A 25,189-nucleotide genomic window follows, 5' to 3' on the forward strand; every position below is an offset into this window, starting at 1 on the left:
CACATCTCTCAGATTGGCTAAAATGACAGGAAAGGATAATGATAATGTTGGAGGGAAAACTGGAATACTGATACATTGTTGGTGGAGCTGTGAATTTATCCAGCCATTCTCGAGGGCAAATTGGAATTAACTGCATGCCCTTTGATCCAGCAGTGTCTATACTGAGTCTGCAATTCAAAGAGGTCATTAAAAAGAAAGAAAAAGGACCCACATGTGCAAAAATGTTTGTAGCAGCACTTTTTGTAGTGGCAAGAAACAGAAAACTAAGGGGAATGGCCATCAGTTGGGGGATGGCTAAATATGAATGTTATAAAATATGTTATATAAGAAATGATCAGTAGGATGATTTCAGAAAGGCCTGGAGAGACTTATATGAACTGATGCTATGTGAAATGAGTAGAACCAAGAGAACATTTTACATAGTAGCAATGAGATTATGTGATGATCAACTGCAATGGACTTGACTCTTTTCAACAATGATGTGATTCAGCACAATTCCAATAGTCTTGTGATAGAGTTATCTGCTTCCAGGGAGGACTGTGGGGACTGAGTGTGGATCACAACATAGTATTTTCACCTTTGTTGTTGCTGCTGTTTGCTTCCAGTTTTTTGGGGGTTTTTTTTCCATTTTGATTTGATTTTTCTTGTGCAGCATGATAAATGTGGAAATTTGTTTAAAAGAACTGCAGGTGTTTAACCTATATTGGATTTTTCAAAGAGGATGTACTGTGGAAGGTCTAAGAGAAAGAAGAATTTACTGGGGGATAATAAGGTCTTCTAGAATTCTAATGAGCAGAAGAAACTGTGCTGATTTCATCATATCCTTAAATATCACGGGATCACCCTGAGGAGATTGATATTATCCCAAACCAGGAAAAACTAAATGAATGAAAAATGCTTATTGTCCACACTATGATATGTAATTAGAAACAGCCCACAAGTTAATACCTTTTTATTTGTGGAATATACACTGAAAGAGGACAATGGATTATAACCGTTCAAAAATTCAATGGAAAGAAAAAAGGCTAAATGGCATCTGGGAAACTTTGTAGTATTTTTTAATTATCACAAGCTGCTTCCTATATAAATGTCCATCTTTTTATTACAAAAGTTATCTTATTAATGCAATATACTGGGAAATCTCATATCATCCCCTTCCTCCCCACTTGCCTACCATATCTTTATTATCCTTACTAAGATAATGTTTTATTCTCTCTCTTCATTCTCATTAATACTTCCCCATTACAGTTCCTTCCTCCTCCCAACATTTACTTACTCTTTCTCCCCCTACCTCTCTATTTCCCCCACTTTTTAATGCTCATAACCAATTTATTCTTTTCCTTCTTCCTCTGCTACAGGCCTAATCATGTCATTAATACAACCATAGGATTGAGTGCTCCGTGGCTTAAAATCATCTAACCCAAACTTCTCTTTTTGTTGATACTACCCTCACCTCTTCCAGATTTTACTAAAATACAATTAATACTACCATGAAAAACCAATTCTCCAAACTGTCTTTGAGTGCCTTAGTAGATGAGCCCTAGAAAACTGTCAAAGCTTAAGTGACTTGCTCAATCACACAATAAGTAAATATTTTGAACCTAAACCAAAATCTCTCAGTGACAAAGTATTAGTACTTAAGAGTTGCTGTTTCTTTTAATCAGGGTTGTTTCTGGAATATTTTCAGCTTTCCTGAGCAGAAATAATCAATTAATTTCTTATCTAATACTACATATATTGCATAAATGTACTATCCTGTTGTATAGCCCTTTCTTCTCTAATAAAGTAAGAAAGTAATTTTCTTATACTTGCCTATGAGATGCTAAACACCAAGATACAAACATCATGCCAGCAAGAAAAAAATGAAGGTAAATGGAAGTCTGAGCAACAAATCATAAATTTCATTATGAGAGAGAAGACAACAACCTTGTGGACAAGGAACAAGAAAATAAAATAGTGATAATAAGGGTAATAAAATTAGGTAGGATAAATGGGGCTTGACACTATCACATGGGAAATAAAAACTGCCTGTAAGACTGCCTGAATTCTAGAAGAGTCAGGAATAAGATCTAAGGGAAAATTATGTTGTTATTTGCTTGTTTATTTCAATGAGAAGATTTCAGGCAGTGAGTAAAGGAAAAAATCCCATAGTGGGAAAACATCATTCACATTAAAGTCATGGTTTTTTTATGGTTTTTGAATTAAGAAAATATACAAGAAAAAGCAAAACAGAATGAGAACAGATAAGATCTATTGGTTTCAACTGATGACAGTTCTAGAGAAAAGAATAACAAGATTATTTTAGATCAGTGTGGGGAACATCCAGCCAATGGTCATATAAAGCCTGCAAAGTCATTTGCTAAATCAACTGCAGGCAATGATAAGCTGAAAGGTACAACCTCTCACTGCTTGAGTTCTATAAGTTGATAATTTTGTATAGCCCACAAATGATATTATAAATATCCAAAAGGCCCTTGGCAGAAAAAAAGGTCCCACACCAGTTTTAGATAATTACACAATTACACAAAATAGACAAATCACAGCACAAAATACAAAATTGTTTCTAAAAATTTAACAAAATATAAAAACAATCACCCAGTCGATTAGGAGCATATATGTTCCTCAAGGAAGGATAGCCCACAACTCAACAGACCAACAATCTTGCTTTAGAAAGAATCTGTGATGCTCAGACTCTGATAAATTAGAAAGTTGGTATTGCAGAATGTTAGCAATAATTTTTTAATAAATAGGCCCATAATTCAAATAGCCATTATTCTTTTTTTAAAGCTATTACTTTTATGTATCATATGTACAATCAAAAAACTTTATGGTCTACTTTATATTTATTTAGTCATATTGTTCTAGGAAGTAAAAGTTAAATTATTTGAGTTTAACCATGCAGAAGCTGAATAGCTAAATCTTACCAGATGAAATAAGTACATTCAAACTTTCCATCTTTCCATATTGAGCTGCAACAAATAAAGGTGTGATCCCAAAGTCATCCTGGCATTCCTTGTTTGCTCCTTTTTTAAGAAGCAATTTTATTAACTGAGTGTATTCCTGAAGCATAGATTCACAATTAAAATGAGTAAAACAGTGGGGAAAGATAGGTTTTCTAATTAAACATTTTAATATAACAAAAACTTAGATGTAGACTACAAAATTATGTACTGGCATAATGAATGGGATTTATAGGGCTAAGTGATCAAATGGATTAATTTTATCTTTTACCTTAACTTAGTACAGTAAGTAAATATCAATAAAAACAATTTAATATCTTAAAAATGAAGCAAATGAAAAAATCTCTTGCTGATTTAAGAATATTCATTTTCTATCCACTACTAAAAAGTTTCACAAACAAAAATGACTGACTGCAATTGAATTACACTTAAAATATTTTATAGAATGACATCTTAAATATGCCATCAATACTTTAAGTGCTGAAATAATCCTTATAAGCCAAACCTCATGTTATCAGTTTGTTTATTCAGAATAATCATTAGCATTTAGACTGCCTTTTTTGTACTAATCTAACCCATCATAAATCAGAGGCAAATGAAAAACAAAAACTGAGTAGAATTGTCATCTTAAAAGGGTAAAACATACAATATACACATTGAAATGAAATAATAACTTCAGAGGTTACCTGAAAAGCTGCCTGATGTAGGGCATTCCATCCACACATAGAATGGGATCCATTAACATCTGCTCCATGCCTAAGCAACAGCTTTACCACATCTACATGCCCATTCTCAACAGCTGAAATAGAACAAAGACATCACCATTATTAAAAAAGATATGTTTAAATAACTTGAGGTGGATTTTGGGGTTTTTGGCTTGTTTTTTTTTTCACTTCAATGTTGTTTTTGTACATACCAAATTCAAATACATTATCATGTGACTAAATTACACTGAATAGTTCAGTGGTCTAAATGCAAATTCATTTGACAAATACTTTTAGTCTCAATACACATTCAAATTAAATCAACATTTAAACAATAACTAATAAACACTTACTATATTCAAGGTATTATGCTAGGCACTGAAAGACACAAAATGAAAAATGGTTCCTACCCTCAAGGAGATTACATTCTTCTAACTGAACTATGTAAAACATAAACACAAGATAATATGAAGAAAGAGTTAATATCAGTGATTTAGGAGAATCATAGATTACTATTTTGGAAAATTTTTGTTCAGTTAATTTTCAGGTGTGTTTAACTCGTCATGACAATACATGGAGTATTCTTAGCAAAAATACTACTTTCACCATTTCATTCTCTAGTCATTTATAAAAGAGGAAACTGAGGCAAACAGCTTTGCCCAGGGTCACATAGCTAGTAGTTTCTGTGCCTGTTTGAAAGCACTTTGGGAAGTATAAAGCTTAAATGAAATGTACTTTTATAGTTATAACTCATGACCAAGAAACATTTCTCTTCCAATTCAGGGCTTACACAGTTACAAATACAACTTGAGAATGTCCCAAAAACCATTCTCTTCTCCTTGTGCTCAAACTTCAAAGTTCCTCCTGGGAACATTAAGAAATGGCTTGAGTATAGGTTTAGTATTAATAAAGACTTAATTCAATTTTGTTCCTCTACATTGATGTTCTATATAATGATGCTCCTCAACTCCAATTCCTACTTGGTTCAAGAATTCAGAGCTAGGAACTCCTCTCTAGGAAAATTTGGTTTTGAAGTCTTCCATTGAGTAGCTTCTTGCTGAAGGATTCCTTCATGGTCTCTTCAAACAGCTGCCATATCCAGGTCAGAGTTAGGTAAAAGGGCTGTGCCAATAAGCTGACTTCCTTTTCCTTCTCCTACCAATAAGCTCTTTATGTGAAGCTCCTCTCCTGTGTGCATCTCTCAGTTAAAATTCTCAATACTTTTAAAAATCAAAGAGAACATAGGGCCTTTATAAACTTGTTCCTTTCCCTGAAACCTAATTTTCTTTAATTTTCTATTCATTTCCAATTACTGGGTTTAATTAATGATTTATGCCTTACTGATGAGAGGTTTTTATATTAATAATTATATTTTAACACAAGTCATTAGTTAATGAAGAAAAAGCTAGTGATGAAATATCATGAAGACTAAAGTTCTGATAATATAATCATTTTATCAAAAGTACAGTGTATACAAAATAAAAATAAATAATTCCACAAAAGCTATTTTAAAATTAATCACATTTACAAGAAACATTCATTATACAGCAGCAACTTAAGCACAAATGAAAATACAGTAAAAACTTCTCCAATTTGAATTTAAGTAGATAAACCTTAGCTAAGTTACAAAATGTTTATAAAATGGTTTTGATCATCACCAAACATGCAATTACTTGAATTAACAATAATGACAAAACTGAAACCACTCACCCTACAAGACAATACATCTTTTTAATACTTTCTTCGTTTTCTAGCTATTCATTTTCCCATTCTACCAGAATCACAGAACTAAGAGCAGGAATTTACCCAAATCTAGCTTTCCATTGTCACTTCAAGACTGCTATCATCACTTAACAGCTTCACTTCCTTTAAAGATTATAACTTTGAATTTTACATCTTTTCTACATGATGGATGCTGCCCAATTGGGGCATGCTGCTCTCAGCTGTCAAAATAATTTTTTTAATTATCCTAATATGCAATAAACTCCAATAGTTTCCTATTACCACCAGGAGCAAATATTCTCTTTTTGACATTGAAAGTTCTACATTAATCTGTCCCCTTCCTACATTTCCAGTCTTCTTTTGCTATAATCCAACACTAATCTAATTGTTGTTCCTCAAATTTAGATTCCATCACCTATGAAATGTTGTCTCCTTACCATTGCCTCTGAACTTCTTTGATTTCTGTCAAAATTCAACTCAAATACCATTTTCTGCAGGATGTCATTCTCTTATTGTTAGTTCCTTATTCTCTGTGACTGCTTTCAAGATAACTACATCTATCTAGATATACACAAATAATCATATAAATATATATGTAAATAAATATTTATATGCCCAAGTAGACATTATGTATATAGAAAAACATGCACATACATATATATTTTGTAGATATTTATGTGTTATATGAACCCTTTTGTAAGCTCCCCAATAGAAGAAAATGCTTTTACCTTTTTGTAGTCCCAGTACTCAGTAGAGTAGTTGGTGCAGTGTTTAATAAATACTTGTTGACACTTATTTCAGCAACTGGCCAATAGTCTTCCTCTCCATCTCAATCTTTGCCATAGTTATTAGTGACTTCTATATTTGCTACAATGACTCAAATTTCTGCAGTTTTATTTTATCAACCTACTTAACTCCTAAAATCTCTGTCTCTACTCTACCTCAGGTAGAAATCAGATTTTTTAAAACTGGATTTGTGGCTAGAGTAGCTGGGAGCTAGTCTGGAGACTACAAGCAGAATATATGATGTAGAATAATGCAGAATAAAATAGAAAATTACATTCCTCAAGGAACTTAGAGATACTAAATATAAATTGAAGGTATGACCTAATATCACTTACAGAATAACACATGAATCAGCCAATCAGTCAATAAATATTTATTAAGTGCATTCCATATTTCAGATACTATCCTAAGAAATAAGGATACAAAAAAAAAAAAAAAGAAAAGAAAAAAAGAGTACCTTCCTTCAAAGAGCTTAATGTAGGAAAACAACATACAAAAGGAAGTTAAAAAGAGGGAAAGAAGGAGAAGGTACTGACATAGTGATATGAGTGAGAGATCCAAAGTAATGTAGCGGATGAAAGGCTTGAGCATCTTCCTTAACTGGAGGGTTCGGGAAGAGCTCTGCTCTCCAATCAGAGGTCAAATTGGGAAATGGCTGAAGAAACTATGGAATACAGAAATAAGAGGATATTATTATTCCATTTAAAAAATTATGGAAAGGAAAAAATAATAGATTCCATAAGCCTTGTAAAAACTTGCTCAGGGTCATACAAATAGAAAGTAGTAAGTGTTTGAAGTTATATTTAAGCTCAGGTTCTCCTGATTTCAGGGCTGGTGCTCTATCTACTCGCCATCTAGCTGTCTCTGAGCTTTAGTTTCTTAATGCAAAATTAATAAATAAGGATAGATAAATCACTCAAGTACCTTCTAGGATTGATTCTTACAATCCTATGAAAAAAAGGCATGTTGACAGAGTCACTTGCTTTCTCAAAGTTTCTGGGTATTTGCTAATCAACTAAATACAAATGTTAGTAACTTAAAGAACATTCAAATCGTGAAAGACTCACAAAATATCAGGGCAAGAAAAATTTCTCTCTCATTTTCCTCTAAAATATGATAAATCTGAAGTTACACATTTTTTCAAAATGATAAAAAGCTTAATTTGAGATGTTCATAATGCCATCAAACCTTTGCTCTTCCAAAAAGAATTTGGAAGTCTTGTATTTGGAAAAAGTAAAACATTATTAGTTTTCATGTAAAACATCTATAGTATCAATTTATTACAATTCCTGTGTATTAAAAGAGAGCAGAACAATACAATAATTCGGAGTTCTAACTAGCAACATTTTTCATGGGATAAACTTTTATACATGGTTTAAAATTTAAAAAAAATTAACTACATTTCTAGAAAATTTTCCAATAAAAAAAAATCATCCTATGCTCCTAATGCATAATAAAGATTATAAACTGACTTTGTCTTGAATGACAAGGTCATTATTCTAAACAAAAATTACTGTGATAGTCTGACTGTATATTTACAAGTAGCTGAATAGAGATGAATGGATACCGATTTCAGAAGTCCTAGAATTTTTTTCTTGAAAAAGTCTCTGATGACAGCTAGCTTTTTAGTTATTTAATTCATCAGAGAGAAGGAATAAAGGTGCATGACCCTCCCAGGCAGGGTAACACAGCTGCTTTTCAGCATAAATAATTGCTTGAATCAAAGGCTAAAAGTTGCCTTCTCCCAAAAAGTGATGCAGCAATCACCTCTCCTTCCAATTCATGATCTCTATATTAGCACCATTTAAATACTATACATTTCTTCTACATCACAAATAAAGTACACATAGGCACATCCTAGTTAATTTATACTTATTCCTCTTTATTTTGGCTTTATTTATAATTCATGTTAGGAAGCCACTTCAAAATATCATCCTATGGTATTTTGAAGGTAATTTTTTCAGAATTACAAATTCTTCAGTATCAATCAATTAGCATTTATTGTGTCTATTATTTGTTAAATATGCTAATGTGCTAAGAAAAAAGGCAATGGCATGTACATGCAGTTGAGAAATTCACAGTCCAGGCAAGTACATACCAGCCTATACAAATATAAGTACAGACAAAACAGATATGAAATAGGTACAAAATAAAGAGGGGACAAGGAGAATTAACAGCTGATATAGATCAAAAAAGATCTCATGGAAGAAGGTACACTTCTGACGTAAGAGAGGGAGTGGGTTCCACATGTGGAGACAGCCAATACAAGGCAAAGAAGATAGGAGATGGCACATCATATATTAAGAACAATAAGATCAGTTTATCCAGGAAGTGCTAAGCTAAGGTTAGGCTGCAACAGGTTTTAAAAGTCAAAATGAGCATTCTGTATTTAATCCTGGAGGTACTAGAGTTATTGGGTTGAGGAGTGAATAGCAGGGTAATACCTGCCCTAAATGAAATTTACTTTGGCAGCTATATAAAGAATGAACTGGACAGGAAAAAGAGAGTCAGGGGACCAAATCAAAGGTAATTGCAATGGTTTAATCACAGTGTAGAATCTTCCGACTAGGTTATGTGAGTTAGTCAACTAGCATTTATTAAGAACCTACTATGCCAAGAACAATTGTTTTTCCCCTTGTTCTTGACCATGAACGTCCAGGGGGGTGATGCCATGACTTGCAAGAGAATTGGATTTCAGTGTAGGAGAGTTGTGCAAGGTTAACATCCTCGCTCTCTCCTCTGGAGTCATCTGGGTCTACTGGCAAAATATAGATCAGGATGAATGGAGATAGCCTTGAATACAGTGAGAGACCTTGGTCTTTTTAAAGTTGAAGTCTGTTCCCCAGTCTCAGTTTGACTGAAACAATTCCTATTCAGTAATTATGGCTAGGTAAGAAATGAGGTTGTCAAGAACAAAGTCTAGGGATACAAAGAAAGGCAAAACATATTTTCTGCTCTTAAGGAGCTCACAGTTGATTGGAGAAAACAACTTGCAAAAAAGGAAAAAAGAACATATAAAGAACATGTATATGGAATAAATTGGGGGCAATCTATGAGGAAAAGCAGATGTTGAAAGATGAGAGTCTGGTTTGAGGAACTGTAAGAAGACCGGCATCACTGGATCAAAGAGTAAGCAGAGGAAGTAAGATGGAAAGACAAAAAGGGGCAAGGTTATAAAGAGGCAATCTTAACCCTGGGGTTAAGATTGAGATGTTAAGATGAGAGTCAAAGGAGTTTACTTAATAGGGAGGGATGATATGATAAGACTTTGAAGATCAATTTGACAGCTGAATAGAAAATTAACTGGAGTGGTGCAAGATTTGAAACAGAAAAACCAAGCAGAAAGCTACTGAGATAGTTCAGATCTAAGGTGAGAAGGGCTTGCCTCAAAGTAGTTGCTATGTTAAAGGAGACAAAAGGGATGTAGAAGGAATGTTAGGAAGGTGGAAGGCACATGACAACCACAAACTGAAGATGGAGAATAAGAGAGACTAAGGGGTTGGGAATGAAACATTTTCCAAAAGAAGAGACAAGAAAAGAAGTAAATTAAGGTAACTAGATCCAAAATAACAAAGGTATCTGTGAAAAAGAAAAAAATCTACATCTTAAAGACTGAGTAAATTTAACTTTTAACCAAAACAAATTCAATCAAGGCTGTGTGCTGTGGTTTCAAAGAGAAAACTCACCACCATCATGGAGATTGCTCCAATTTGGGTACTTACACCTCTTCAATGCATTCTGCCCCTCTGGTTGGAGGGCTGGAGGGAGAGCAAAGAACTCTTCTAAATCTCCCTTTATAAAGGATTGAAAATCCCAGCCATCTCTTCATTTCTTCCTTGGTTCTGACACCATCGTCAATATTCCTCACATGCCCTGCCCCTCCTTTGCAGTTTCTTTTTGTGTACTATATTCTCCCATTAGATTTTAAGCTTCTTGAGAACATGGATTGTCTTTTGCTTATTTCTATGTCCAGCACTCAGCACACTACCAAGGACAAAAGAGGGACTTAATATTTATCAAATTGTAAATGTCATATCATCGAAAAATATGATGTGAAGATTGCACAAAATTAAGAACCCAAAACTGGGTTCACATAAGGGAAAAATTCCATCAACTCTTGACATGAATTTTTATTCCAATCAATAATACTAAATAAAATTCATTACTGATTAATCATTAAATACCTACTCATAAAGAAAAAACAAATGATTAAGAGAAAACAAATTTGCTAATTCTTTTATACAATAAGAAAAGGGAATCTTTAACACAGCATTCATTTATGAAAATGTCTAAAATATTCAAATACTCAAAGTGTAATATTTTAGCTATTTTGAGAACCAAACATAAATCACAATAAGTCAAGCATCATAATCTATTCACTAGATATATTCCTTCTTTTGATGCCCATGTTTTGACAGTAATTATATTGAGAAATACCATGGTCATTGAGACTGTATGAAAATAACCACAGGATGTACATCTCGTAGATATTAAAAGTAGGACTATAATTTCTGAAATATATAGAGATCACAGAGTCCATTTATGTATAATATTAAACTATACATGGGTCTATTATTATACATATCTGTGGTTTTTAAACTGTATGTATAATTTCTGTGTATTTCCTTTTTATATAATATAAAACACTTTAAAAGGAAAAATATTTCTTTCCTCAGTGGATTTCTTCAACATAGAGAAGAGCTAATCCAATTCCAATTGATTAATGATGGACAGAACCAGCTACATCCAGAAAAGGAACACTGGGAAATGAATGTAAACTGTTATTTTTACCTTCTGAATCCAATTCTTCCTGTGCAACAAAAAATTCGGTTCTACACACATATATTGTATCTAAATTATACTGTAATATATTTAACATATATAAGACTGCTTGCCATCAGGGGGAGGGGGTTGGGGGAGGAAGGGAAAAAATCTGAATAGAAGTAAGTGCAAGAGATAATGTTGTAAAAAATTACCCATGCATATGTACTGTCAAAAAATGTTATAATTATAAAATAAAATAAAAAATTAAAAAAATAAATAAATAAAATAAAAAAAAAAAATATTTCTTTCCTCAACAATTCATCCCTGCTAAAAATGCATTTTGAAAAAATTATATAGCAAGCATACCTGAATGAGTACAGCCCGTTTTAATTTCCTGCAGTATCTGGTGTCATACTGACATCTGGTGGAACTAGAAATGAAATTCTATTACAATAAGAGTGTACTGGTCAGGTTTTGACTAGTGAAAATTTTTCCATATTTTTGCTAATTAATTCTATGACCAATGCTTTTATGCTTTTTTTTTGGGGGGGAGGGGAAGGGTATGGTCACATTTCCATGTACATTCCATGTATAAATATATTTATAAGCTAAAGAATTTATTAAGGGCTCCCTAGGTGTTAGACCCTATGCTAACTGCTGGGAATACAAATTTAAGCAAAAAAGCAGTCCCTGCCCTCAATGACCTTACCTATTAGAAGAGGAAGACAACAAATAAAAGAAAATTGAGAAATGAGGGCAGAAGGAAAGAATTAACTCAGTCTTAAGAAACCCACTAAGGCAGAACGAGAGGAGTTGGGTTTTGAGGAGAGATTAGCTAGCATGGCTATTTCCTCAAATGGACCTCACCGATTAGGAACAGCAAAACTCTTAAAATATTCTTCCTATCACAATATTTGGTTGAACTGGTTAGTCAATTGTTTTATATGATAGGACATTTTGCAGTGAATCAGAAGCATCTATCTTGCCATTCCTGCCACTGTAGAAATAGACCTAAGCTGATCAAATCATAGTTTTGATCAGAATGTTTCTATAATGGCTTTTCCATGAATGATAAAATAAAAATAAGTTCACTTAAAATTTTTTATGATGAATTAAAATGGAGAACACAGTACTCAGCCATGGAACTAGGCTCTCACTGAAAATATGAGATTTAGGATTTGTTAAGACGAACCATGTCTTCACACTGACTTAGATTATAATTTAAGAGATGCTTTCATGAAAAAAAATTATGCTGACTAATAAAAATTACAATCAAGAATATAGCAAAGATCTCGGTCTCTTCTTGCTGCTCACATGCAACACAATGAGAAGTCAGGAGGAACTGAGTTCAAATATGGCCTCATACACGACTAGCTATATGATGCTAGGCAAATGATAACCCTATTTGCTTATTGATCTTAATCTGTAAACTGGAGAAGGACTCCACTTCAATATCTCTACCAAGAAAACTCCAAATGGGATCATGAAGAGTCAGACATGACTGAAACAACTGAACACAACAAAAAAATGTTTTAAAACTTCAATCATTCCCTGCAACTATTAAATTCAATATTTTGTAAAAACAGGCCTCTACAGAGCAGGGATAATCTCATTGATCTGCAGATGTCTATGTAAAGGATCAGGGGGAAAAAAGGCTAAAATCTATTATTTTGGGGAGTTTTCTTGCTCTTAGCCTAAAGAAAATTCTACAAATCCTCAGATCTAAATATTACTCCTATATGAGAAAAGTCAAGAATTCAATCTATAGCAAAAAGAAATAGGCCATTAATAGGTATAATCTGATTGTTACAGCTAAATTAAGTGATTAGTAAAGATTATATATAATCAATTTGGTCATGATAAGAAATATAGATTATGACCAGGTAAGAGATATTTCAAAAGTCATTAAAACACAAGTGGTACACTTGAAAATAATGGCAAGATCAAAAGCATGATAACAGGTGAGATGGGGTGGGAGAATAAGTTATGGGAAATAATTAGATCAAATAAATAGTAAGTTATGGTGTTTGGATAAGTATCAAAATGTATATTGAAGACTCTCAATATGAAAACAGAAATTGGGTAAAGAGAAAAAGATTGTGAGTCAAGCCCTGATCTCATTAAAAAAGGAAGGAGAATGTTTTGGAGTCAATAGATCATAACCACAAGAATCTTTTGGCTGATAAATACGAAATTAATAAACCTCCAAGGAAGAAAAGTTTTACTGAATATGGTAGCCGAATATGAAAGTGGCAAGGGAGAAAGCAAATTCCAATTCCCCAATCAAAGACTGGCATCATCCAATCAGTACTAAAAAGGATAACCAGGAATGCCATATCATCAGGAGAGGGTCATATTTCAGTAAGTGCTATTAGCTGGGAGGAGTAAGAAAGGAAAAGAAAAAGCAGGTTTCTTAACTGTGGAGTAGGTTTTGCAGAGAACACAGTGGAAGAAGTGAATAGAAAATTGGGAGAAGAAAAAAATGCTGGGAGCATCCAGCAAGAAAGAATGGGAGAGTAAGGGAGTGGGCAGTAGGAGACAGGGAATGAAAAAGACCCACCTGACAAAAATGTTTGTGGCAGCCCTTTTTTTTAGTTGCAAGGAACTGGAAACTTGAGTGATAACCATGAGTTAGAGAATGGATGAATAAGTCATGGTATATGAATGTTATGGGATATTATTGTTCTATAAAAAACCAAACAGCAGGATGATTCAGAAAGGCCTGGAGAGACTTACACAAACTGATGCTAAATGAAATGAGTAGAACTAGGAGAACACTACACAGCAACACCAAGATTATGTGATGATCAATTCTGATGGATGAGATTGTTTTCAACAATGAGATGATTCAGCCTGTTCCAATAGACTTGTGATGGAGAGAGACATCTACATCCAGAGAGAGTACTTATGGGGACTGAGTGTGAATCACAAAATAGTAATTTCACCTTTTTTATTGTGTGCTTGCTTTTTTTTCTCTCATTTTTTTCCCTTTTTGATCTGATTTTTCTTGTGCAGCATGATAACTGTGGAAATATGTATAGAAGATTCCACATGTTTAACATATATTGGATTTCTTGCCATCTAGGAAGGGAAGGAGAAATACAAGGTTTTGCAAGGGTGAATGTTAAAAACTATCTTTACAGATATTTTGAAAATAAAATGCTATTATTTAACAATAAATAATAAAAGTACTGATAGGAGGAAAAATAAAAAGGAGATGGGGAACAGAATTTTATATCAGCCAGGGCTTTTGGTTTCACTGATAAGGGGAGAGTATGACAAGGTGGGAGAATGCAAACCACGAAAGAATGAGTTTAGGCTAATTATCAGAAACTGTAAAAAAATCCAATGAGGGAAGGAGAAGGAGATAATTAGACTGCTGTGCACCCTCCCTTGATGGCCAACCTTATGACAGATGATAATGTTCAGACCTATGAGACTCAGAAGGCCCAACTCACAAAAGACAGAAGGCAAAGTACCACCCTGGAAGAGTCCAGACAGAAGCAGGACTTGACAGTTCAATGTGGATCTGGTCTGGAAACAGCCTCTAGAGTACTGAAGAAGGCCTGGGGTGAAGACAGAAGCCAAAGGTCTGGATTTGGGGTTTACTCAGGTCACCCTGGAAAGACAAAGAAGCCAAGAGGCTTGGATCAGGATGACGCAGGAACAAAGCCTGAGGGCAAGCCGAATACTGGTTCCCTCAGAAGTCCCAGAGAAAAGGAAGACCAGTGCTGAATCTCAGAAAATTAATACTCCCTGGAAAGTCCAAAACTAGAACAGAGTACATAAACAGTAGGCTAGCTAGATCAGGGGAAGGATAAAGAGTTTCCTTATTTTTTTCAATTCCCTATATAGGTAAAATTACAAGTCTAGTAGCTATCCCTATATGTCACACATATTCCTAATGATAAATGTAGGAACAGCTAAAAACTGTCTTCTTACTAGCTAAGAACTGTCCTTGAAGAGTTGTCATAAAACCCAAGAAAGAGGTGATATAAAGATGAACACTCAGAAGGGTATTTGCCTCACTTCACCTAATTGACCCTGATATTAGTAAAGATGAATTATTTTAAATTGGTAGTAAAACAATAATTTATTATAAAAATATTAAGACTCAATATTCCAGAAAAGCAGAACACCACAGAGAAAGGAGATAGTGTAAGGAGGAATGGCTGAACTTAAGAGTCAGAAAAAACTAAAGTTTGAATCCCAGAGTCCTTCATTCAGGACACAGCTAGTTAATGTTAATTAGTCTTAGAAACTAGATTTTCTGACTCCTGTACCAGAGGCCCTTTCCAGCCATGTAATAATCTAATTAGGTGACCATTTCCTCAATATTTCAATAAACCTGTGTGCGTTATCAATGTAGGCACTTCCCCCAGCAATTCAAATCACAAGTCATCCATATTTGCCAATCTTAGATAACTCTTGTGCACACTTTCCCATAAATTCTCCAAACAGGGTTCACCTAAGATGCTAGAGTTTTCTTCTATCTCTTTTGACTGTGTAAATACCAAGAGATATAGACTGTCAATTATGCCACTCACAACATCTAAATCACAAGAAAAATGATTATTATTAAAAAGATATTTATTTCATTTGGGATTGTTTCATTTTATTTGGAATCATTAAAAGCACTGCACAATTTTCCCAAAAATTTAACCACTTCTTCTCCAATTTAATTCTAGGCCTAGTTCACTAGGCCTAGCAATTTTCTGTGTCTATCTAATGTATGTGTTAATGAATCAGTTTTACAGGTAGTCAACCTAATTATAATAGCATAATTTGAACGATAGTCTTAATTTTTTTCTATATAGTTAAATTAAACTCTTTTGAGCAATTATGGACCTCATTTAGGAAGATATGTAATATTTCATGGCTTAATACAATCAGCAATTGCTTCACTAGCAAACCAGAAAATCTGGAGGATCTCATTTCCTATAAAGATTCCTTCTTTCATCTGAATTATGAATTTAATATTCTCTATAACAGATGTTTAGTAACCAAATATCTTCCCATTTTGTACCATTCTTTATGCTATCAGAAGGTTAGATCATTTCAACCAAATTATTAATGTTGTTACATATTTCAAGGAATCTTAAAACATAATCTATATAAATTTGACATAAGTATGGGAGGATCCATTACTGGAACAGAGCTCTTACATTACATTTGGCTGTAGACAATCAAATACTTCCTTATAGTCCCCAAATATTTTTTTCAACTGTAAAGATCTGTGATCTCCTATATAATGTTTGAAAAAGCCTGTATATCTCCTTTCTTACATTTTCATTAAGGATGCTTTCAATGACGTATATAGACTTTTTAAAATTTTGAAGAGATGAGAAACCAGGCATGTGTGTGTATGTGTGTGTGTGTGTGTGTGTGTGTGTATATATATATATATATATATATATATATATATATATATGCATATATACATATGTAAAAGTATTTATGAATATTTTCTGACTCCTTTGTTAAGTAATGATAAAAGACTGTTTTCTATGCTTAATTTAGGGTCCCTTCTTTTAGTTAATCCTGAAATGTCCTAAAAATTGTGAAACCTGAATCGATCTACTTTTTTTATATTTATTCTAGTTCAGTGACTCTTCACATTTTGTTTTCTTCATTGACATTTCCTCATCCAGCACATTTAAGATTCTGATATTAAAGTCAAGATGTACTGACTATTTAATTGGTGGTAAAAACAATGTATTATAAAAATACTGGTACATATGGCAGAAAAACAGAAAAATACTGAAAAGAAAGAAATGCGATATGTACTGGAAAAAGCAATGGTTGAACTTAAAAGTCAAAAAAACCCTCAAGTTTAAATCCTACTTCTTTCACTATGTGTCCAAGTATAAATCATTTCAATGCAGCACTTCAGTTTCCTAATCTGTAAAATATACATAATACCTATCTCAAAAGGTTGTTAACAAATGTTAAACTAAATCATCTACATAAAGCAATTTGCAAATCTTAAAGCAAAATGAGATTATTATAGTTGTCGTCATCATCATCATCATTATTATTATAAGGTTTCATTGAATTTGGTTAGTAGTACCTAAAATGAGAGAAATTAATATTTCAATATGAAAAAATGTTCAGAGTTAATTGAACAATAAAATAAAAGTGTTAAATATAAACTTAGCTATTTGAAATATTTTCAGTGATTTACTATTGTTCCACAGAAAACCAATTGTGGAAATATTATAATTATAATAGCTAAGTAGAAGAAGGAACAAAGCTATTTTGGATTTTCTAAGGTTATTTAAAGGCTACATTCAAAGCTATACCTTTGTGGGGTAAAATATGACTGACCAATTTATATTTATTAAATATTGAAAAAAGTAAACTATGCATACCTATTTGCAAAATACTCTAAATAAAAACTGCTACTCTTAAAACTGAAAGTCATACCTTACAAATTTAAGAAGATTAAGAATAAACAAAAAGTGAACAGAATAATTCATCAAAAAACAAAGTTGTAAAGTTAGCAGTTCCCATGGAATTTTTCCATGAAATCACAAAGGGTTCAGTGTGCATCACCTATTTATCAATGTTGTTTTGCATCTAACTTAAGGGTGAGAATCAATTCCTTAAATATTTTTTTTTCTTTAATAAAACAAAGCGTACTAGTACACTTCAGGACATCTTTGTTTGCAAAGAATTTTTACACATCATCTATTTCCTTAGACTTAACCACATGATGGAAGAGGGAAAGATTATCCCCCATTACATATATCAAAATAGATACAAAAGAAGCTAAATGAATTGCTAAAAATTGTCACACTGCCTCTGTGGAAGCACAAGAAGAAGAATCTGGGTCTTTTAACTTTTACCTTAGTCCTTCATTCAACATCTTGCAAAGCTAAAAGTCAAAAGTATACCCAGAGCCAAGGTACCGCTAATCTACACATTATAACCACGTCTTGATAATCCATCTAGTATAATAATAATCCTCCACTTCAGTACTGAAGTCCTTTGATGCCTTATCATGGCATCCTCAAAGGTCTTGAGCTCCCAAAGGCTGTCAGCAAAGCATAATCTCCAGCCCAACTAAACTGGAAAAGTTTTTAAAACAGTCCTGACAGAGAACTAGCTTAGTTTAGTTCAGAAGATTCATCACAAGTGTTACTCCAAGGCAACTAATTTTTCAACCACAAGTTATCACAAAGAAACTGTCTATTAAGGCATTAAAGAATTGTGATCTCTGCAGGAGAGGGAAGACCCACATCTATGAAATCATGGATTCTCAAACTATTAAAGAAATACATCACTAGATAAACAAAATATTTAGTCTGCACCCCTCAAGTACCACTCATAATTATAAAGAGCTTAAGTTTTAGAAAATTCTTTCCTCACTACCCTGTGAAGGGTAAACCCTGTAAAGTAAATAATATAAAGATAAAGTTATATAGCTTGCCCAAGGCCACACAGCTAGTAAACAGTGAAATTAAAATTTAATTTCAGGTCTTCTGACACCAAGACCTATGTTTTTTGGTACTGTGAACTGTGGATATAGAGTACTGCCTCTCTCTGGTCAGCATGTAGAATATGTTCAAAAGATACAAATTATTATTATTTTTACTAACCAACACAAAACATTGCAGCCAATGAAACTATATCACAATAAGTAAAAACTTAGAATCATCTGCATTTGGAAATGTTTATGGCACTGATTCCTTTCATAAGTGTAAAAAATTTAGAATCACTTCAAATACTAAGTCATTCTGGCCTCTACATGTACATTTCACCATTAATAGAAAATATTTTCCAAATGTTTAGGAACCAGAATATTGCACTGCACAGATAAGACAACTGTACACATTTCAGTAGTAAGGGTAACCATGTTAAATCACATTAACATTAACAATGTTAAACCACAACTTCATTAATATATGCTAAAGATATTAAGTTTGTCTATCTTCAAAACTCTCCAAGGTTTAGTTCATGAAATGATCACAGACTTCAATATAAAGTTAAATCTAAACCAATGAATGAATGAGTAATAATTTATTAAGCACTTTAGTTTCACTAAACTATGCTAGAAGAAAAAATGATTGTGTCTATAACTCACACTAGGCATTCCAATTTGAAACACTTTAAAGATGGCATTTAAAGCAGCTATTTTCAAACAAGAATTAGAAAATATTAATAGTATCATAACGAAAATTAGCTATCAAAACATTTGTCAGTAAAGCAGCCTATAAGCAGAACGTGACATCATAGAAGCAATTAAGCTTAGATCAAGCTAAAAAGATATTTCTTTTTTCCACACTTCTGTTAGGTTACATACCTAAAAATAGTGGAGTGGTTTCTTCTAAAGTAGTTTCATTAGCATCTGCTCCAGCTTCTAAAAGGATTTTGGTTATTATCAAAAATCCTCTACTTGCTGAAAGATGTAATGCACAAACACCTTCAAAGGTCTTCATTTTAATGTATCTTTCAGATGGATCTAGAAAGAAAAATCATTACAATAAGCAAAATATCAAATCTAGTTACCGTAATTTTACAAAGCAAAATTTGTTTTCAGTTGGACTAAGGGACATTCAAAGAAAGTTTTGATTAAGTGAAAAACAGACATCATCACAGGTAGAGTCAAGGAAGTCTTGAAAGGTCACAAGTTAGAACTCTAGATCATGAAATAGATAGTCAATAATTGTGGAAACCATAGAACTAGGGATCTCTACACCTAAAACCTAGAATAGAATTTTTTTCTTTCTCTGGCTATAGAATATGTTTAGTTGACTCTTCTTCAAAAAATAAATAAAAATAAGCCACCATTATAGAAAGTCTATAATTTTGCTTATCCTCTTCATTGTTATTATCTTATTGCCTTTCATTTCTCTCAGAATTAGTTACCTTTGGGAGCCAAGATGGTAGAGAGCAGACACACCTTCTGTTGGCCTTCTCTCAAATCAACAGCAGATTAAGCCTCTAAACTGGGGGAGTCAAAGAATCCACAAATATTTGGAGTACAACACATTCCCAGAAGAAGATACCTTGGAAGAACTTCAGAATAGGTCTATTTCAAATGGGCAGGGGGACAGTCTGCCAAGCCCAGAGCAACACAGGGAGACAGGGCAAGGAGGTGGGGCTGGGAGTCAGAGTGTTGCAGCTTCCACACACCTGGGAATCTTCTGTGAGCCTCTTAGGCCACTCTGTCCTGGTGGCAAGCATGTGGTTTGGCAGATTTGCTATAAAAGGCAAATTGTAAACCACTGAGCCCCAGCAGAACACAGGAACTAGCCACAATTACACAGTACTGGAATTCAATCAGCAGAACTGCCCCCAGAGCAAATTAAAGCAGCTGTCGCTCCCTTGCATTGAGCAGACCTTAAAAAAATGAGCAAAAGACCAAAAAGAACTCTCGCCAAAAGCAGCTTTTATGGAAAAGAGAAGAAAAGACCTCAAATCCTGAGGTTCCTAAAGGCAAAGTAACTCCAAATGAAGGCCCAAAGAGAGATATGAGCTGGTCCCTATTTTACAAGGCTTTCATGGAATCTTAAGGATTCCATAAAGGATCTTCAAAGACAGAAGAAAAATGGGGAAAGGAAATTGAGATCATTGCAAGAAGGAATGGAAAAAGCATATAATGCCCTACAAAATATATATGAAAAAGACACCAATTCACTGAAAAACAAAATTTGTAAAATGGAAAAAAAAAAAAATCCAGTGAACAAAACAATTCAATTGGCCATTACAAAAGGAGCTAAAAAAAGGAACTGAAGAAAATAATACACTAAAAATTGGACAAATGGAAGTAAATGATTCAATAAGACTTCAAGAATCAGTCAAACAAACACACACAAAAATGAAAAAATACAAGAAAATATGAAATACCTCCTAGGAAAAAGAACTGACAGGAAAATAGATCCAGCGAGAGACAATCTAAGGATTATTGGACTTCTTAAGAAAAAAAGAACTTAAGACACTTACAGGAAATCATAAAGAAAAACTGCCCCGATATCTTAGAATCAGAAGATAAAATAGCCATTGAAAGAATTCACAGATCACCTCCTGAAAGAGACCCCAAAACTATATCCCTAAGGAATACCATGGCTAAATTTCAGAACTGTCACCAAGGAAAAGATATTGCAAACAGTCAGAAAGAAATGATGTAATACTGAGGAGCTACAATTACAAATACCCAGGACCTAGCAGTTTTCACTTTAAAGGAATAAAAGGCCTGGCATCTGATATTCCAAAAGGCAAAAGAACTTGCATTATAGCCAAGAATAAGCTATTGAACTAAAATGAACTAAAGGGAGAGGACTCTTTGAGAGAGATGGTCATCAAAAGCAAAGTAATGGGGAGGAGGGAAGGGGGGGAAAAGAAAAAGAAAAGCATAACTTAGGGTAAATAAGAAGGCAGGAAATACAGAATTATTTTAACTGTGAATGTGAATGGGATGAACTCTCCCATATCTTTCAAGGAAGAAAATGGACATTCAATAATATAGATGAATTTCACTTATTTCTAATGAAAAGACCAGAACTAAACAAAAAATATGATCTCCAAACAAAGAACTCAAGATAAACATAAAAAGGTAAAAAAGAAACTCTTGGGAACTATATTTCTGTTATGAATATACTTAGAGAGTATGGGTATAATTTTATTTTTTTATGATAATATGAAAAAGTAACGAAGTGAAAAGGGGATCGTACTGGAAAAAAGAGGAAAAATGAGGTAAAGTAGGGGAAATTACATCTCACAAAAAGACAAAGAAGACCTATTATAATTGAGGGAAAGAAGAGGGGAATGAGAATTGTATGAATCTTACTCTCATCAGATTTGGCTCAAAGAGAGACTATCAGATATATTTAGTTTCACAGAGAAACTTGTCTCACCTTATAGGGAAGTGAGAGGGAGGGAAAATGGGGGGGGGGGAGGAAATATTAACAGAAGGGAAAACAAATATTAGGGGAAAGGTATAAAAAGGGGGAAGACTCTTTGAGAGAGATGGTCATCAAAAGCAAAGTAATGGGGAGGAGGGAAGGAGGAAAAGAAAAAGAAAAGCATAACTTAGGGTAAATAAGAAGGCAGGAATTACAGAATTATTTTAACTGTGAATGTGAATGGGATGAACCGTCCCATAAAACAAAAGCAGATAGCAGACTGGATTAAAAGCATGAATACTACAATATGTTGTTAAAAGAAACACATTTAAAGCATAATGATATATACAGAGTGAAGGTAAAGGGCTAGAAGAGAATCTTTATTATGCTTCAGGTGAAGTTTAAAAAAAAAAAAAAAGAGGTAGCAATCCTGATCTCAGATCAAGTAAAAGCAAAAATTGATGTAATTAAAAGAGACAAGGAAGGAAACTTTATTTTATCAAAAGGTACCATAGATAATGAAGCATTATCAATACTAAACATATATGCACTAATTGGTATAGCAATCAAATTCCTATAGGAGAAGTTGAGAGATGTAAGAAGAAATGGACAACAGAACTATACTAATAGGGGATCTGAACCTTGCTCTCTCAGAACTAGATAAATGGGACCACAAAATAAATAAGAAAATAGAGGGTGGGGTGAGAGAGGCCGGAGTCACTTTGCAGCAAGAAGAGGAGGAGAGAAGTTGGTGACTTTGGACTGGAGAATCCAGGATACATCATTGGCAAGCCTCTTGGCAGTTTGTCTGTTCTCTTCACTCCTCTCCCTAAAGACCAAGGACTTTATCTTGACTCTGGTTGATCCCAAGGCCCCCCAAGGAACTAGCCTGGACTCTACAATTTTCCTCTAATCCTTACCTAACATAACCTTAACACCAAACATTAAGCCAGCACCAACTGTGAGAAAAGCCATTTATCCAAACATATGCTAAGAGAGTCATTGTCTCATATCTAATAGATAATTAGCTTTAAGTGCTTGGTTGTCTGATTTAAGCACTTCTTTTCAGACTTTCAGTCCTCTACATATCCCCCTTTCTTTTGTTTTAGAACACACGTGGTCATGCCCTCCCGGACTTCTCAGGAAAGGGAGTGAAAAAACCAAAAACCAGATGACCACACTCTCCCTGACTTTTCAGGAAGAGAAATGAAAAACATCAAAGGATAGTGGGGAGTCAAACCAGATATTATTAGCAGGTTTCTGGGTTGAAGGGTCTTCTTAGAAAAAGGGATGCACAAACCCATCAGCATGGGAGGTATTACACAAACACATAGCAATAAAGCACAGGATAGCAGTGATGACTCTCCCCACAGCCAGCGCAGACTCAATGTGGTGTAACAAACATGAATTGTACATGCAAGTAGTAATATGACAAACAATATAAATCAACATGGTCTTGTAAAAGGTTTCCAGAAGTCCTAGAAGGAAGGTATGTAAATAACAATCACACATATACCTCCTTCAGCAACCAAGAGATAGTCCAAAATCAATCTATTGTCCATTGCTTCACATGTCAGGGAATCTAATGATCCCTGCAAAATTTTGAAGTCCTGCAACAGTCTTTTTATGTGTTAAGGAATCCAATGATTCCTGCAGACTTTTAAGTATTGCAACAGTCTCATCATGTGTCAGAGAATCCAATGATTCCTCAAGGTTTTCAAGTCCTACAACAGTCTTATCATGTCTCAGGGAGTCCAATGATTCCTGAGGGTTTTAAAATCCTACATCAGTCTCATTAACAATTTTTGATGTCCATTAATCAATTGCCATAGCTGCCATGCTCTTGCAGTAGTGGGCACAGTCAGCGATGGAACCACCCGATGTTTCTTGGGTCTTCTTCGTTTCAAGGTTCTGCTCTGTCTCTCTTCAATGGAAAAGGTGAATACAGCTTGTTGACATCCATATGATTCCTTCTCCATGTATAGAGATACAAGCAAAACCTCTCTCCCAAGCAGTTAGGCTATCTGGTCCCTTCCATTCACAATTTTGTGATCTCTCCACATCACCTGGCAATTATCTAAAGACAGTAGAGCTGCTTGCACTAGATACCTTTCCAGTGGATTATAAAACCTGTCTGCCAGAGGCAGTGCATCTTTGTCAAAAATCAAGAAGTTAAAAGTATAAAGAGCTAAATTTAGAAGTTGTCTAAGGTTACCTGTGGCTCCCCCTTTCTTTTGTTTTGGAGGAGTGTCTTAATGTCTCTGTTTCTCCTACTATTGCCTGTCCTTGAGGATTAAAAGGTATGCCAGTGGTATGTAAAATCTTCTACTGTGCACAAAAGTGTGCAAAATATTTAGAAGTATATGCAGGTCTGTATCTGTTTTTATTGCTTATTTATTACACTCATAATTGCAAATGCTTGAATAAGGAATTCAGTGTCCACTCGGGCTGGTTCTTTTCCTGTTGGTATTATAAAAGTAAATCCTGATAAGATGCCTACTACAACATGAATAAAAGACAGACGACCAAAAGATTTATAATGAGTTACATCCATTTGCCAAATTTCATTAAGTCTCAAACCACGAGGGTTCTTCCCTAGAGGGAGCGTAGGAGCATGGAAAGGAAGGCAAGCTGTACAGGTTTCTACTATGCTCCTAGAATCCTCTTTTATTATCCCAAATTGCAAACTTACAGCTTGAGCAGCCTGATGATATTTAGAATGAGATTCTTGGGCTTCCTGAAATAAAGGAGTATTGGCTAATATGGTTAGAAGGCTATCTGCCTTTGAATTACCATCAAAGATAGGACCTGGAAATCCACTATAAGAATGGATATACAAGATATAAATCTTATCTTGATGCTTTCTTATTTGCTCTTGAAGTTCCTTAAAGAGCTGATTTATATTAGAAGCTACAAATTTTATTTGGGCTGTGTCACTTCTTTGTACCACATCTACTGAACAGGCCGAATCAGGTATTATATTTATATCTCCTGGATAATAAGTAAGAGCTGAATGATTGCATATAATTTATTCTGCTGAGTGGACAGAAAAGGAGTTCTGATTACTCTCTTTATAGTTACAATATATATAGTTACAAGTTATAGTCACAAGATATATAGCACAAATGTTGTATTTGGATGCATCTGTAAAGATAGTTGGTCCTTTAAGAGGAATTTTTGAAACCTTTTCTTCAAGAATCCATTGCCAATTATGTAATAGTCTGATTATCTGCTGGAAGAGACATATTACAACAATTGGATTACAAATGACTACTTTGGGTTTTTTTTTTAGGTAGGGCTGCTGTTGAAGGCCTGCCATCACTTTCACCTGTTCCTATTCAATGTAAAACTGATATACCAGTGTGGATAGAACAGTGGCTCTTAGCTAGCAATAAAATTCAGGCCT

General features: G+C 34.0%; 1 protein-coding gene across 8 annotated transcripts in view; it reads right to left on the reverse strand.

Moving 5' to 3' along the window:
• The window catches only part of LOC141554703 (ankyrin repeat and SOCS box protein 3-like), a 437,022-nt gene that overhangs the window by 32,670 nt on the left and 379,163 nt on the right, over nt 1-25,189 (reverse strand). For all 8 annotated transcript variants that reach the window (XM_074286926.1, XM_074286925.1, XM_074286928.1 and 5 more), the window contains 3 exons: nt 19,242-19,400; nt 3,647-3,759; nt 2,925-3,060 (listed from right to left, as the gene is read on the reverse strand). In XM_074286926.1, coding sequence (XP_074143027.1) covers nt 2,925-3,060; nt 3,647-3,759; nt 19,242-19,400 — 408 coding nt within the window. The remainder of the gene's footprint in view (nt 1-2,924; nt 3,061-3,646; nt 3,760-19,241; nt 19,401-25,189) is intronic.

This window comes from Sminthopsis crassicaudata, chromosome 2 (genome assembly GCF_048593235.1).
Source record: "Sminthopsis crassicaudata isolate SCR6 chromosome 2, ASM4859323v1, whole genome shotgun sequence".
Taxonomy (NCBI): Eukaryota; Metazoa; Chordata; class Mammalia; order Dasyuromorphia; family Dasyuridae; genus Sminthopsis; species Sminthopsis crassicaudata.